This window comes from Phacochoerus africanus, chromosome 10 (assembly GCF_016906955.1).
Source record: "Phacochoerus africanus isolate WHEZ1 chromosome 10, ROS_Pafr_v1, whole genome shotgun sequence".
Taxonomy (NCBI): domain Eukaryota; kingdom Metazoa; phylum Chordata; class Mammalia; order Artiodactyla; family Suidae; genus Phacochoerus; species Phacochoerus africanus.
Genome location: NC_062553.1, coordinates 72,668,516 through 72,684,495, shown reverse-complemented (window position 1 = coordinate 72,684,495; position 15,980 = coordinate 72,668,516). Strand labels below are relative to the sequence as shown.

The 15,980-nt window shown below is 43.2% G+C and overlaps 1 protein-coding gene across 3 annotated transcripts; it reads right to left on the bottom strand.

The window, feature by feature from the left end:
* Positions 1-1,011: 1,011 nt before the first annotated feature.
* Positions 1,012-10,957, bottom strand: CCNG2 (cyclin G2). Of its 3 annotated transcripts, none has more exons than XM_047798770.1 (8): positions 10,817-10,957; positions 9,723-9,860; positions 8,458-8,595; positions 6,906-7,156; positions 6,352-6,430; positions 6,167-6,265; positions 3,638-3,843; positions 1,012-2,468 (listed from the first exon to the last, which is right to left on the bottom strand). In XM_047798770.1, exons 2-8 carry the CDS (start codon positions 9,858-9,860, stop codon positions 2,345-2,347), a joined length of 1,035 nt encoding a protein of 344 aa, XP_047654726.1. In that variant the 5' UTR covers positions 10,817-10,957; the 3' UTR covers positions 1,012-2,344. The 3 variants fall into 3 exon arrangements, with proteins under 3 accessions (XP_047654726.1, XP_047654727.1, XP_047654728.1); XM_047798771.1 differs by lacking the exon at positions 10,817-10,957 and adding an exon at positions 9,947-10,246; XM_047798772.1 differs by lacking the exon at positions 8,458-8,595.
* Positions 10,958-15,980: the final 5,023 nt, after the last annotated feature.

Genomic DNA, 15,980 nt, shown 5'->3' with positions numbered 1-15,980 from the left:
TTTACAGCTCAACAAACTTTCACATCTCAACAAATCAAACTCTGCAAGAATATATTGCCTGCTATGTGCCAAAATTATGTAATAAAAGGAGGAGAGTCATTCAAGCAGATTCTCTACTGGAGGGTAGGAAAACATCCCCCAATCTTCAGGGGTAAAGAGAAGAAGTATTACATGAAAACCATTTGCAGCATATCTCACTTTCTAACAAACTAAAGAAACCAAAGCTCTGTGAAATCAACCTAGACATACAACTAAGCAAAAAAAAAAAAAAAAAAAAAAGGTCACGACTTTGAAAACAAACCTAAAGCTTAGAAAAAGAGATCCAAAGAGCCAGAGGCTGGCAAGGTCCAGTCAGAGCTGTCTCTCCTAGTGCTTATTTCAGCAAGCATCCTTCTTTTTTTTGTCTTTTTGCCATTTCTTAGGCTGCTCCCACAGCATATGGAGGTTCCCAGGCTAGGGGTCAGAGCTGTACTGCCGGCCTACACCAGGACCACAGCAACACAAGATCTGAGCCACGTCTGCAACCTACACCACAGCTCATGGCAACACCAGATCCTTAACCCACTGAGCAAGGCCAGGGATCGAACCCACAACCTCATGGTTCCTAGTCGGATTCATTAACCCCTGAGACACGACGGGAACTCCTCAGCAAGCATCTTTCTGAAGAGAACTTCATTTGTCTGCAGAAAGACTGTGCTGACCCACCAACCTGAGTATTCTGGCCTATCTCATACCTGCTGGCTTTCACTATACATGAACAGGCCAGAACTCGTGTTATTATGCCACTCTTTTGTTTAACGTGAGCCCACCCCAGAGAGAGGTCAACTCTCAAATGACTGACTTTCCGTATCTCCAAGGCTAAGAGCCACTGCAGGGAGGAAACACTACCTCGCTGACTTCTGGTAACCAGAGAGTTTTCATCCTGGAGGCATGCCAGCCTCACTTCGAGCCTCTCCACTGAAATGGAGCAAGCACTTTTTGTTTTTCACCAAAAAATTACAAACTAAGATGTGACTGCAACCAAGGAATACAATTTATTTATATTTTTATTTTTGAGTTGTAATCTATTATTACTTCAAAAAGCTTCACTTCAGGAAACATCCAATGGATGCTGACTTACCAGTAAAAAAGTAAGCCATCACTATATGATTTATAATACAGAATACACAATAAATTATATTTACATGCAATGACTAGACTATCACACACACGGTAAAAAAATACACTATTTTTATGTACATTTTTTTAAAGATTTACATTTTCATATACAGTTTATAGAGTTAAAAAAATTCTCTGTACAAAGCTTATGTGTACAGAGTTTGTAAATCCCTATTCTTATGGCTGTACCACCATACAGATACACTTAAAACTAACACTACAAACACTTCGTTTTTTTTTTTTTTACACTTCATATTCAACATGGCATCCATATACTAACACCATTATTTCTGAAATGTGAATTACAAAGGAAAGAAAATGTAATCATGCAGACTTATTTTTAAATATAAGAAAAGGAGATAAGATGTGTTACTAGATCAACATTTATCAGTTCCATAGTTACCTAGTTCTGTTCAACTTCTTGCACTGCTTTCACACCAGTACATGCAAAACTAGCAGATTATGGATTATTTTAAAAACATTAAAATAATACTATAGTCTGACAATACTTAGGCATTAGGAATGCAACTATCTAACAACCCTAGCCTGTTGCTTATTTCTGCTTTGGCAGAAACCTCAAAGCAATGAAGATATTACTTACTAAAATTCACAGAAATGTCAATATTATAAGTCCTAAGTGTATAGAGTCTGCATCGGATAGTACACTGATTATTCAAAAGACAACAAAAAAAAGGTGTTCAACATTTAAGAGTATATTCTCTGTTCTGGGGTGGGGGGAATCTAAGATAAACCGTTAAAGGATTATCCATTGTCCCTGCTAAGGAAGCACCTGCACGCTCCCCAGTCTGTTTCAGTAATGACACCTGAAGGTTTTATAAAAAGTTTAAGCTACACTATTCGTCTTTAAAAAGCTTCTTGAAAAGTAATAAATTGAAGATATCAGCACCTTCCCTCCTCCCCCAAGTAGCTAAAGATCAACAAGAAAAATAAAGTGCCAATGTCTAAAGTATTGTTAATTGTTCAAGAGGCACTAACCCATTTGATGGCTTAGGATTAAATATGAAAATAGGCCAGATCTGATCTGAATAATAAATAGAAGGTAGGTATTCCAGGCTATGCAATTCCTGCCTAGATGGGGGCTGGGCCAGGAAACTACCTACTCCCCCATTTATTGCTTTGAAACCTGTACATACACTGTAAATTCGGACCCAGGACAACTGGATTTCTAAGATGGAACGCACAGCGTCTGTGCCACTTTGAAGCTGAAAAAGAAAGCACACTCCGGGTCACTGTGAGGGCAGCCGCTGAGGCTCTCTTCTCCACAGCTCATGTCTTCACAGGAGTCCTCACTAGAAGGAGAAAGAAATGGGAAGAAAAGGATCCCATCACTTAAAACACACTTGATCATCATACAGGCGAAAAAAAAACCCACAAAAAAACAAAACCTGCTGAACAGATAGGTCTGGTCTCGGGATTTTTACATTCAAAATGTAAGCTTTACAGAGACAAAACTTTAACTTATGAGGATTCCTAAAGTGAAGTCTATTGTAACCTCCTTAGAAAATACAGATTTGCTTAAGAGGTTTAAACAAATTACCACTCGCCAAACTACTACTCCTATACCAATTAATAACTCTGTCAGCACCGAAGTGTAGAATCCTATGTATTTTAAATCCAATAAATGCAGGCTAATGACAAAGATCTCCTGTCACATGGTCCTGATGTATTCCTTGCATCAATACTTGCATCACTGATATGCACAAACACCAAACCAACAAGCCAACAAGCTATGCAAATGGTACTTCTGGTTTTCTGTTCCCTATAGCATAAAATAATCAAATTAATAAAATTAAATAATTCATTTTACTAACAAAAATAAACTCTGAATAAAACAACGGCATTTGGCAAAACTAAAAATATCTGCAGAAGTCTGCCGTGTTAGTGGTGGCAGATCCCTTTGTTTTCTGGTCATTTAACCTGCAGCCTCCTCCCACGGTACCATTTGAAGAACTCATACTAAGGTCAAAACGCCCAGAATGTTGTTTGTTGTTTTGGTTTGTTTTTAACTGAACTGTATTTCAAAGAGCAAAGGAGATGGCAAATAACCAGTTTTTTAAAAGGGAAGGAGTAAAATAAGTCAGAGAATAACAAATACTGTGTGATCTCACTTATATATGGAATCTTAAAAACAAAAAACAGAACTCAGAGATGTAGAGAGCAGATGGGTGGTTGCTGGGGGCTGGGGGCGGGTGCAGGTGGCCAGAAGCTACAAACTTCCAGGTATAAGTCCTGGGGGTGGGGGGTAACGATGTATAGGATGCTGGGTTTTGTTGCTGTTTTAATAAAGGAAAAAAGTGGAGGGGGTAAACTTCCAAAAGTTATTACCTATTTTAATAAAACTATTTCTGGTTAATCTTCCCACCTGAAGATATGATGCTATTAGAGGTAGGGGCTCTGATACACAAAAATCAGTAACGTTTAGTCTGGGGAAGTCTAATTAATCAGGGAACCTGCTTACCTTTCACTTTCATCAAAACACCCCCCCTCCGGTATCGTTGGCAGCTCAGGAACACTATAATAGCTGTTATGGAGGTTCTGGGCTGTGCGCCTTGAAACAATCCAAACCAACTTCTTAAGATCTGGTTTGCAACATTCAGGAGAAGAATATTCTGCTAGGCATTTAGAAACTAACTCCCTCCAGTAAATGAACTCGGAGTCATTAACCTGAAAAAAAAAATTAAATGAAGAGGTTATAACAGTGGTTCCCAAACCTTGCTGCACCTGTGATTTATAAAAAATACTGATGCCTGGCTCTCACCCCTAGATACTCTTATTTAATTGATACAGGGTGTGATCTTAGCATCAAGAGTTTTTAGAGCTCCCTGGGAGTTCCTGATGTGTAGTCAAAATTTGGGAGCCACAGCTTTGGGGGAGGAGCGCCATGGGTATAAATGTGCATAGGACTTGATACAGAGAACATGCCACCTAATTTGAGAAAACACACTGACCCAAAAACACTACGTCTGTTAATAAATCAATTATTAAGAATCTTCACTGATAGTCTCAATGCAAAGGAACTGAACATAATTTAGGTTTCTGCAAGAGAGCATCACTTGGATTGCTAAAATATGCATTTACATTAAGATACCAGGCACATGCGAATGGAGAAGTTGGCAATATCAGAGAAGAAATTTCCCCAGAAGGGCATGGTTCCTCCACCACTGGCATGTGCCCGAGTTTACTGGAAGGAATCAATTTTCACCAAAGATGTTTCCAAGTAACATTATTATAAAAGGTTTACATTTGAATAAATTCGTGATTCAAACAAAAGCTGGACATTATCTGTTAAAATAAAATGCTTCACAGTGCATGCACCTGCACCACAAACACAAGATAGTTTTATACCATCTTGGCCTCCATTTCCACCTAATCCAACCATGTCTTAATCCCCTTGCAATCTGGCTGCTATCACTCCCTTCTTCTCCTGACATCACCCTGTCTACCCAATCATCTCCTTCAATTCTCATCCTGGGGGGCTCTCATCCAAGTTCAATACCTTGACTGGCTCCAACCTGAGAACCTCTTTCCAACCTGACAGTGCTTGCATGCGTCTCATGTACCTCCCTTCATGTGGCTCCGAACGGGGAAATCACCAACGCTGAAAACCCAGAGTTTTAACCTACCCCTAAGCAAAAGACTCCCACAACTTTCTTAGAGTGTCAACTATTATTTCCTCATGAGAAATCCCTAACATCAATCTCCAACTAGGATCTTCTGAGTTTTTATTCCAGACTGCCAAAGATCTGCTAGACATCTACCTATCTGGAAGGCCTACGAGCACCTAAAATCACACTTCTTTGATCACAAATTAACTTGTCTCAAATTCCCTCCGTGGTACCAGTATTTTCTCCATCATTAGGTCTAAATCTTGGTCATTCATGACTCCACGCCTCATTTCCACACCTGGCCTCTAAAACCACTGAGTTGGACGTCCTTATTCCTGTCTGTGACTGTCACCTAGACATTCTATCTATGAACCTACCCTAAAATGACTCCCAAAAGCCTTTGAGTATCCCAACTTCCTGGCCATAAGCCTTTGCTGCCCCAACTTTCACTGTCTAAGATTCTTTTGGTACAACCAGGCTCCCAGTCACCATGTCTCTCCCAGGCTACCCTACTTCTCTAATAAAACTCAGTACCCGCGACATTCAGAGACACAGTCCCTATGTGAGACTGTGGGACAGAAAAAACAACAGAAGACCCCACCTTGTGTTAAGTTCCATACTTCTCCAACTAGACTCTCAGTTTAAGAAAAAGGACTGTGCTTTTGTTTGTTTGATACCTCTTTATGAATGAAAACTTAGTGGGCTAGCCTGACAAAGGGGTTTAAGAAGAAAAACAGAGCTGACGTTATTTTGGTAATGCTATTAATGGGACAATAACTCAGCCCCACAGATGTAATGGGATATATGCCATTAGTGTATTTACTAAGGCTACTTAGTATGCATCTTAGAACAAGGGGACAATGTACACCACTATATCACCAAATGGCAGGAAGACTACAGAAGGGTCATCTGAATACAGAAACAACCTAGGCTAAATGGCCAGGTTCCCTTTCCGCTTAACACTGTTTGGGCCAAAGGTGCATTTGGAGGCGTTCCCTCTGTGATACAGCAGCTTAAAGATTCAGCTTTGTCTCTGCAGTGGCTCTGGTAGCCGCCGAGGCTCCAAGTTCAATCCCTGGCCCAATGCAGTGGGTTAAGGATCCGACGTTGCCACAGCTGTGGTGTGGGTGGCAGCTGTGGCTAAGATTCAATCCCGGGCCCCGGAATTTTCATATGCCATGCTGTTGGGTGCTGCCAGAAGAAGAAAAGAAAAGAAAAAAAAAGAAGAAAGAAAAGAAAACCTGCATTTGGAAAACATCAGGACATAAGATATAAGAAAAAATAAGTAAAAGGTAAGAGCCCCACACAGTGTTACTTAATCATTAAGGCACCACAGGAAAAAATAAAACTTGCTGTAAAGAATAAGTTGTAAAGATAATTACCTTGGAATGTTTTTTAACAAGCAGGAGAATTTCCAATAATTCAATGGATTTCAAAGTTTCAACTTCCAAATTGAGAAGGCACAAAGCTAGTATAGATGGCTACAAGGAAAAAAAGAGAGAAAAATAAATTATTTTTTAAATTCAAAATAGAAACAATGACATATATAAGCAAGAAATTGACTTACTTTTGCTTTTGAAAAGATAAGTCGGCAGTTGCAAGCTTTCAACTGAGCTTCCAGTTTATCAAGGCTCAGTATTTCTTTCCTATACAATGGAAAGAAAGGATAAAACATTTTTGTAAAACTTACATAACTTGGAGTTCCCGTCGTGGCTCAGTGGTTAACTAATCTGACTAGGAACCATGAGGTTGCAGGTTCGATCCCTGGCCTTGCTCAGTGGATTGGGGATCCGGCGTTGCCGTGAGCTATGGTGTAGATCGCAGACACAGCTTGGAGCCCGCGTTGCTGTGGCTGTGGTGTAGGCTGGCAGCTACAGCTCCGAATGGACCCCTAGCCTGGGAACTTCCATTTGCCACGGGTGCGGCCCTAAAAGGACAAAAGACAAAAAAAAAAAACTTACAAAACTTACAAAAACGTAAACAATGTTAAGGACTTGTCATTAAAAATCCAAGGTGAAAGTGTGGGTGGGATAAAAATATTAATTTTGCTGGCATTCTAATTCTTTACTGTTATTGAAAGCAATGCTAAAGTACATAATTTTAATTTATAATCCCACTGACCTTTCTGAAGTATGACAAAGTACTATGGTATGGTATAAGTGCAAAAAGTTTAAGGCAGTAGTAGCTTCCAATTCATAGTGCAATTTTTCTGAAATTATTTTTTCCATCCGGTTTATGTCAGAAGCAGTGCATTTACACTGACTAATCCTGATGACATCGTGAGTAGATGGAATATTGCATTCTTCTTCAACTATTCTAGCAGCCAGCAAAAAACAACAGACTCCAATGCAAGACAAATGTTTAGGTTTCACCTGAAAAACAAAGAACAAAAAGCTTCTTCCAACAACCATCACTGATTTAGCAAAACAAACAAATGAAAGTATACAGTAATGAGCCTCTCCTTAAGACAGAACACAATCAAGCTGCTTCCCTGCACTTAGCTTTATACACAATTATACTTAACTCTTCTTAATTTTAAACTGTCTTAATCTCCCGTTAAAAAATAAAAAAGACATTTTCAGCATTTAAATTATTTAATTTAGGGAGTTCCCCTCATGGCTCAGCGATTAACAAACCTGACTAGTACCCATGAGGATGCAAGTTTGATCCCCGGCCTCGCTCAGTGGGTAAGGATCTGGCATTGCCATGAGCGGTGGTATAGGTCGCAGATGTGGCTCAGATCCCAAGTTGCTGTGGCTGTGGAGCATGCTAGAGTCGACCCCTAGCCTGGGAACCTCCATATGCCTCGGGTGAGGCCCTAAAAAGACAAAAAATAAAAATAAAATAATAAATTATTTAATTTAACTGCAGGTTAAAAAAGAAACTGTAACGCAAGTTCAAAAGCTAGGTTCTAACAGAGTTCGACTTTGTATTTCAAATTTAAGAAATTCAAAATAGTACAATGTCCCCTCAAATAAGCCTTTCGACACCAAGAAAATACACTTTTTCGGATATAAAAAGAACATATTCTACTTATCTTCTTCTAATCTATTTAAGAATCATCCCATACTTCAATGCAAATTTCCCCAAGAGAGATATTGCATCAGATGTGCAGAGTGGAGCATATGTAAAAGCTGCCATGGACAGATGGCTGCCCTTTTCTTTTCGGTGCCCTGAAAACTGACCCAGCAGTTGACAGCAATCTACCGGCAGAAGAATCATCACATTTTTCTAACAGTTGCTGGTAATTGTTAATATGACTGTGGCTCCCTGCTTTGAAAAGCTTCTCATAGGGAAGGCAATAGGTCACCTTTAAACACACTGCTATCCTTCCATTTTGTCATGTTTCAGGTGTTTAAAAACACCTAGGCTCAAGAGAAACATAATAGGAGATGAAAATGTGAAAACCTTATTTTGAGAACTGAATAAAGAATACTTAAAAATCAGTAGTCTTCCTTTCGTCGTATCTTCAAAGAGAAGGTATATAAGCAGTACAGCAAAACCTGACTTAAGCTACACTTAGTTTTGTAGTCTCTTAACCTGGACTAAAGATCACAACTCTGATTAAAAATGTACACTCACTTGCCAAGTATTTATTGAATTCCCATAAGCAAGGCACTGTGCACTGGGTATAAAAAAAATGGAAGTTGTACTTATAAAAATGATTAAATACCTTCATAAGAGCCAAGAATCTGTCCAAAATATTGACAGCCAGGACAAAAGTTTCAGTGCAAGATCCAAAAAAATTGGTTAAACTCCTTAAATCTTCTACTTTGGCATTTCTCAATCTTGAACACAAACTGTTATCATTCTGCAATAAAAACCAAGAGCCAAAGTTTATGACTATCTTAGAACTTGAATGAATGGATAATACACACAGATTCAAATAAGGTGTTTTTTCCTCTTAATCTTCAAGAATATAGGGAACAGAGTGCTATCATTTAACCAAAGCACTACACTTTTTCAGATACAAAATGTGTACATATCATTGCTTTTTAAAAGAATATCTCACATGGGGAGTTCCCGTCGTGGCTCAGTGGTTAAGAAATCTGACTAGGAACCATGAGGTTGCGGGTTCGATCCCTGGCCTTGCTCAGTGCGTTAAGGATCTGGTGTTGCCATGAGCTGTGGTGTAGGTCACAGAGGAGGCTTGGATCCCACGTTGCTGTGGCTCTGGCGTAGGCCGGCAGCTACAGCTCCAATTAGACCCCTCGCCTGGGAACCTCCATACGCCCTGAGAGCAGCTCTAGAAAAGGCAAAAAGACAAAATAAATAAATAAATAATATATCATATGGTAGTTCCCTGGTAGCCTAGTAGTTAAGGGTTGGGCTTTGTTACTGTCATGACCCATGACTGGGGTTCAGTCCTTGGCCTGGAACCTTCCACACGCCATGGGGCTGCCAAATAAATAAAAAATTAAGGCAATCTTAAATACATATATATGTATATATATATATGCACACATCATAAAAAACATTCACCAATTCAATATAAAGCAAACTGTTGCCAAATTTCCAGAGGGTTATGTAAAATATAATTCAATCCCTTTGTAATGGACATACAGACGGCTGCTTGCCTGTTTTCTTAAAAAAAAAAATCATTCAAGAGCCTACTGTACAGTATTGCATAGCCAGAGGGTATTTCCACAAATGACCCGTTCAATTCCCAGGGAATCTCCAACCCAGAAGCTGCAGGCTGGGGGTGCCACATTTGAAGAAACACTTCCCTAGAGCTAGTATCACTCTCGTTCTTGCTAAGAAACAAAAGCATGACTCTGTATTAAGATATATCTTAGTACTCTAGGAAGACCAATTTTAGTCTTAAAAAACTTCGCAGCCTTTAGTCTTAATTCAACTAAAAAAAAAAAAATTTTTTTTTAAGTTATTTCCCCAAGTCGCGTCAGCGGCTAGAACAAGTTCCCTTTCCTGGGACCTTACCTCCGGGGTAGCCTCGATTAAGCTCAGCCCTTTTTCTCGAGGTTGGAATCTCTGCTCCTGTTCTAGGTAGAGGTTCAACAATCCGAAGAGCTGCACCCCTTCACGACCGGCCAAGTATTCTGCCCCCAAATCCTTCATCTGCAGCAAAGACACCACACACAGTTAGTCTATCCTGGGGGTGGCAGAGGTGAGAGGGGAAGGCACAAAAGAGCCGGGGCCAATACCTCCAGAGAGGGGCGCCCCGGTACACCCCGGCGAGGAGCAGGTTAGGGGACCAGTCACGTCCAGCCGAACCCCAGAGCAATCCTCCCCGACCGCCAGGGAGGTGTGGCAGGGGGAGGGCCCTTGGTCACGTCCGCCGGCCAGCGCTGGGTCAGACCGGCCAGACCCGGCCTCCCCACTGTTTCACAAACAGGAAACTGTCCCCGGCGGCGGTGTCCGGACCATCCGCCACACCTGAAGTCGTGGGGGAGGGGTTTCTGCCCAGTGGAACGCAGCAGGGGCTCGGATGGCAGAGGGTCCCGGGGGCAGGGGCTTTGCACAATAGGGGGGAGGGGAGAGAAAGTCTCGCGACCGAACAAAGAACAGGAGGGAGGAGACTCCCGAGCCCCGCCTCTACCGCGGAGCTCGGCTCCCGAAGCCCCTCACGCTGGAGTCCAGCCCCCAAGCCTTCCCCATCCGCTTCAGTAAAGCCTACTCTGAACAGAACCCGAACGAGAGAGACCTCGGTCCCAGAGACCGCTGGGGTGGCAGGGCCCACCCGATCGGGGTCTGGGGACAGAAATCCAGCCCGCCCCTTGACCACGAACACCCTTGCATCCACTGATGCCCCGATTCCGTCAATTCAAGAAGAACCACCCCAGCGAGCTCCCGTGGCAAAATGAGGGAGAGGGGTACACCAAAGAACTGCCTTCAGTCTCCTCAACCCTCTATCCATCCTATCAGCATCTCTCCGCCCCCGGGCGCCCACTGCCCTAGGATTGAGGGCAGGACCGGAGTCGCTCCCCAGGCTGAGGACTGGGCACTCTGACATCGAACCCCGCAGTCCCGACCATGAACAAAGAAACTCTGCGATTCTGGGTGGGCCCACTCACCGTGCTGGAACCGCGCCTCCACCAGCCTTCCGCGTCACGGTCGGGGGGACTGGGCGCGGCGGGTGCTTCCGGACCTATCTCCGAGGTCTGGGACCCGCAGCCTCAGCGGTGTCCCCGGACCGGCATCCGACCCTTCCCCCCTGCCGCCGCCGCCGCCTCGGCCTCACAGACCCCGCGTCATCCCGCTGCCTGCGCGCCCACCCTCCGGCTGGGGCGCTGCGCTGGCCCCTCTAGCCCTGCCCCACCACGGGCTCCACTGCAGCTGCCGCCGCCACCGCGGAGGCCCTAGCAAACCCCTTGTTTTTGTTTTGAGTTTTCAACGCCCCCAAGGGGGCGGGGCACGTGACTCCCCGCGGAGGGATCTGACGCTGCCGCAACAGACTTTGAAAAATAGTTCCGCCCGTAAGGCTTATCTCCAGCCAGCTTTGAGGCCTCCTCAGCTCGCCTTTGCTTTACTGAGCCACTCCTCCTTCTCGGTTTCAAGGCGAAGGATGGAATCTGGACATCGGCTTCATTCCGAGATTGATCCTAAGGGGGGAAAAAAGGTAGCGATAGGTATGAGGGGGCGGAAGGAGATAGTTTCTGGTCGCATTGCACCTTTTAAAGGTCCCCGATTTGTTTTGTTTTCGCTGTTTTGAAAAGTCCGCCCAAAGTAGCCGACTCCCTGATTGGATATTGGTGGGGCTAGCCGAATGCTGAAGCTCTGATTCACTCTCGAATCCGGATTGGCTAACTGATTGGCCTTTGAGCCCTCTGATTGGTTTTCACTGTATGCTACTCCTCTTTCTGCCTTGGGGCCTTAGCAACTCTGGGGTCTGCTTTGCGCATGCCTGAGTGGACCGCGTTGGAGGAATTCCTTGACTTGGCCCGGTGGTCGTTCCCTTCCCTCCGCCCCCTTGGCTCTAAGCAGGGAAGTACCACTCTCGGTTCTCCCCTCCAAAGAGCCGGAACTGCTAGGTAACCTTTGTGACAACCCCTCCCACCACGGGAGGGTTTCCTGCGTTCCTTTTATAATTTGTTGTGCAGGTCCATTTTTGCGATAATCAAGTAAAATTTTCAGGGTACTTACTGAAATATTTTGGAGTAAAATGCTATCATCTTTGATATTTGCTTTAAAGCTTTCCGACCGAGAGGGAAAAAAATGGAGGATGGGTAAAACAAGACTGGCAAAAAGCTGAGTTCTTAAAACTAGATGTGGGTACAAGAGGGTTCGTTGCACTGTTCTTTCTACTTTTGTGCACCTTGAAATTTTTCCGTAATAAAAGTAAATTTTCGATGAAAGGACTTAAAAATTTACCTGTGCACATTGATGATGGCACGTAAACATCTAATAATAGCGTCCCTCCTGGGGTTGTAATTGTACTGTTGTTTTAATGACGACTCCAAGAGGCTTCCTGGTCCTTAGTTACCCATAAATTATCATTTATTGTGCATTATAATTAGCGTAGTTATTAAGAGGCGACACCTCTTCTGAGGCAGGGCAAAAAGCAAAGCAAAGGGTGCCTTGGGCAGGAGAAACTTTCACACGGAATATATGAGGGGATGTTGAGGCTCCTCTCTAACATTTATAGTTTACTTTTTCTCGCTTCAGTTCCTCGCTGGCAGCCTGCTAAAGGAGCACATTCTACTCTAAATAATCAATTAGCTCCAAGGAACTGACTTCTTTCCTCTTCTGTATGTTTTCTGTATGCTGTTGTGCTACTTGTAAAAATATGCGAAGGCATGTAACATAGCTTTTGCAACAGCTTTCTCTTTTTTTCCAGAGCAGCTAAGGAATTAGATCCCTTTGCATATTGGCTGGGACTAGACTGAGGCGTCTGGAGCACAGGGCCCACTGGGGGAGGGGTGCTCAGAGCCAATCCTCATATTTCAGAGAGGTGTGGCCTAATACTGAGTTTTGGAAAATTTAAAAATTGCATTAACAGACTACTTTAAATGATTAACAGTTTCCATAATTTTACTCAATGTGTGTTTGATTTTGGAGATATTGTTAGAGCTATTACTTGTATATTACATAAACTTCTTGCTGGAAATCTGTGCTGAAAAACATAAAAGAGGGCATGTAACTAACATGGAAAAAAGAGCTAAGATTAGAATTACATACATGATAGTTCCTTTTACAGTAAAGAGGCTCAATGGACAGAGTCCAGAGAGAAAACAGCTGGACGGGAAACATACACCCTGAAGAGAAAGAATTGCACCAAAATATGAAGGAAATTGGGGACTTTTTTTCAACTAGGAGGGCAAAGGTAGCAAAGGAACAAACCGGAAATGTCAAAATATGTGGCAGAAGATTTTTTTTTTGTCTTTTCTTGGGCGGCACCCACAGCATGTGGAGGTTCCCAGGCTAGGGGTCTAATCAGAGCTGTAGCCGCCAGCCTACACCAGAGCCACAGCAATGTGGGATCTGAGCTGCGTCTCCAACCTACACCACCGCTCATGGCAACGCTGGATCCTTAACCCACTGAGCAAGGCCAGGGATCGAACCTACAAGCTCATGGTTCCTAGTCGGATTCGTCAACCACTGGGCCACGACAGTAACTCCAGAAGATTTTTTAAATAAAAGAGAAAATATAACACAAAAAAGGAGATTGGGAGACATTGGCCTTTGCCTAGATCACTCACTGTTACAAATCTCTACAAAATGTATACTACTTATCTCATAATTGTTGTTTTTTATGTATCTTCCTACGGGCAACCTCTTGAATGATGAGCAGTTCTCTCAAGAAAGCTTTGTAAATGGTGTCGAATTTCTTGCTCTTATAGGGCCTGTTGAGTACAGAAAAGACTGATTAAATTGTCCAATATGGAGCCCCCATGTCCATTTTTGTCTCTTACCTTTTAAGATAAAAGAAACCAGTCATTAAAAAATAATTGGTCCAGTAATTGAATCATCCTTTAAAAAAAAAAAAAGGGCATCTCCTTTTAACAGCGATGGAAAAAGTGATGCAAGTTTCCTCTTTGTACTCTGCTGATTTTTTTAGCTATTTGTTAGTTTTTTTGTTTTTGTTTTTTTTTTAATTTTAGGGTCACACTCAGGGCATATGGAGGTTCCCAAGCTAGGTGTTGAATCAGGGCTGTAGCTGCCGGCCTACGTCACAGCCACAGCAATACCAGATGCAAGCTGCATCTGCGACCTACACCACAGCTCACAGCAACGACAGATCCTTAACTTACTGAGTGAGTCCAGGGATCAAACCTGCGTCCTCATGGATACTAGTCAGGTTTGTTTCCTCTGAGCCACGACAGGAGTATATTTTTTATTCAAAAATGTTTTTGCTTAATGACAGCCTTTCTCCAGGCTCTATTTGTCCTTATCATTTTGGCTTACTTTGCTACAGCTATGAGTCTTAAGTATTAAAAAGACATTCTCCCTTAGGCTAATCAGCCTTTACCTGTCTGCTGCCTTTCAGTCTTTCCTGAACTTTCTTGAGAGTGACTTTTCTGTATCATTGTGCACATACAAAATAGGGAATCAGAAATCCGGCAGTCCCTGACAAGGGTTTTAGGAGATTTATCTCATTGTAAGACGTTTGGTCTTCTGCAGCACAGTGATGGGGTGCAGTGGGGCTGGTGATGAGGGCCTAACCGGGAACCAGCTGGCTTCAGTGACATCTGAGACTGTGAAATTAGAAGATGGACATAGGGAGTTCCCGTTGTGGCTCAGTGGTTAATGAATCCGACTAGGAACCATGAGGCTTCAGGTTCAATCCATGGCCTCTCTCAGTGGGTTAAGCATCTGGCAGTGCCATGAGCTGTTAGTGTAGGCCACAGACACAGCTTGGATCCTGCATTGCTGTGGCTGTGGTATAGGCTAGCAGCTACACCTCCAATTGGACCCCTAGCCTGGGAACCTCCATATGCCACATGCCGCAGGTGCGGCCCTAGAAAAGACAAAAAAAAAAAAAAAAAGATGGACACAGAGGGGTTTTCTTTGTGGTGCAGAAGAAACGAATCTGACTAGGAACCATGAGGTTGCGGGTTTGATCCCTGGCCTCACTCAGTGGGTTAAGGATCCGGCATTGCCATGAGCTGTGGTGTAGGTCAGAGACATGGCCCAAATCTGGCATCTGTGGTGTAGGTCAGAGACGTGGCTCAAATCTGGCGTCGCTGTGGCTGTGGTGTAGGTCAGCAGCTATAGCTCCTATTAGACCCTTAGCCTGGGAACCTCCATATGCTGCAGGTGTGGCCCTAAAAAAAAAAAAAAAAAAAAGATGTACACAGGACAGGAAAATACACCCCCCACCCACACACACAATGCCTTCATTTAGCCTTACTTGGAGTTGGCACTTTACTACTCACTGGAGATGGCACCTTGAAGACCTCGATTTGTCCAGATTTTTCTTATCTGAAAAAGCAAACATGAGAACAAAATGTTGGGGGGCACTCAGGGAGTTGTTTCTACTTCCTGTGTAAAGATTACATATGAACATTTGCCAAAGCGCTTTTACTATATACCTGTGGGCTGATGGGATTTTCCCAACCCTGTGACTTGAAGGGATCATCCCTAACCCCATCAAAGGAATCTGGTGGAAAGCAGCTCTAAAAGACACTCAGGATCCAGGATTGGAAAGGGTAAAGCTGACAAAAGGCCACCCTCACTCATCCCCACTACTCATTCTTTCTGGCCCCCTGCGTGGGCTGTTTTCTGTCCTTAAAGATGGTTTGCAGCCCATACTTCCTGTGCTTAGATCGACTTTGCTAGCAGAACCTGTGAAGGAGCTAGGAATGCTTGTCAGAGAGAGAGAAACTGGGTGCCATCTTGAAAAAGTTCAGATTTTTCCACCAAGAGGCTCATTTTTGTATCTGAACTTGCAAGAATGAGACAATATATCAGCAGTCAATGAATCCCTTTCTTAAAACAACCAGAGAATGAATCAGTGAATCAATCCTGCTTTCTGACTTGTTCATGGCCAAGACTTCAAATCTGAAATTAGCAAATCCAATATTCTAATCTGTTTACCGTGGAGATATGTCATTGCAGTTGTTGCATGTTGTATCTATGACAGGACTGGGGATATTCATTCCACATGGTGATGCGCTCCGCTTTGGAAAACGGGGAATGAAACCTCCACTGTAGACTCCCTCTGAATGACCACAGCAAGGCTTTTACCGGCCAGCCAGGTTAGCCTCTCTCAGTCTTGCTAGCCTGAAGGGGAGGGGG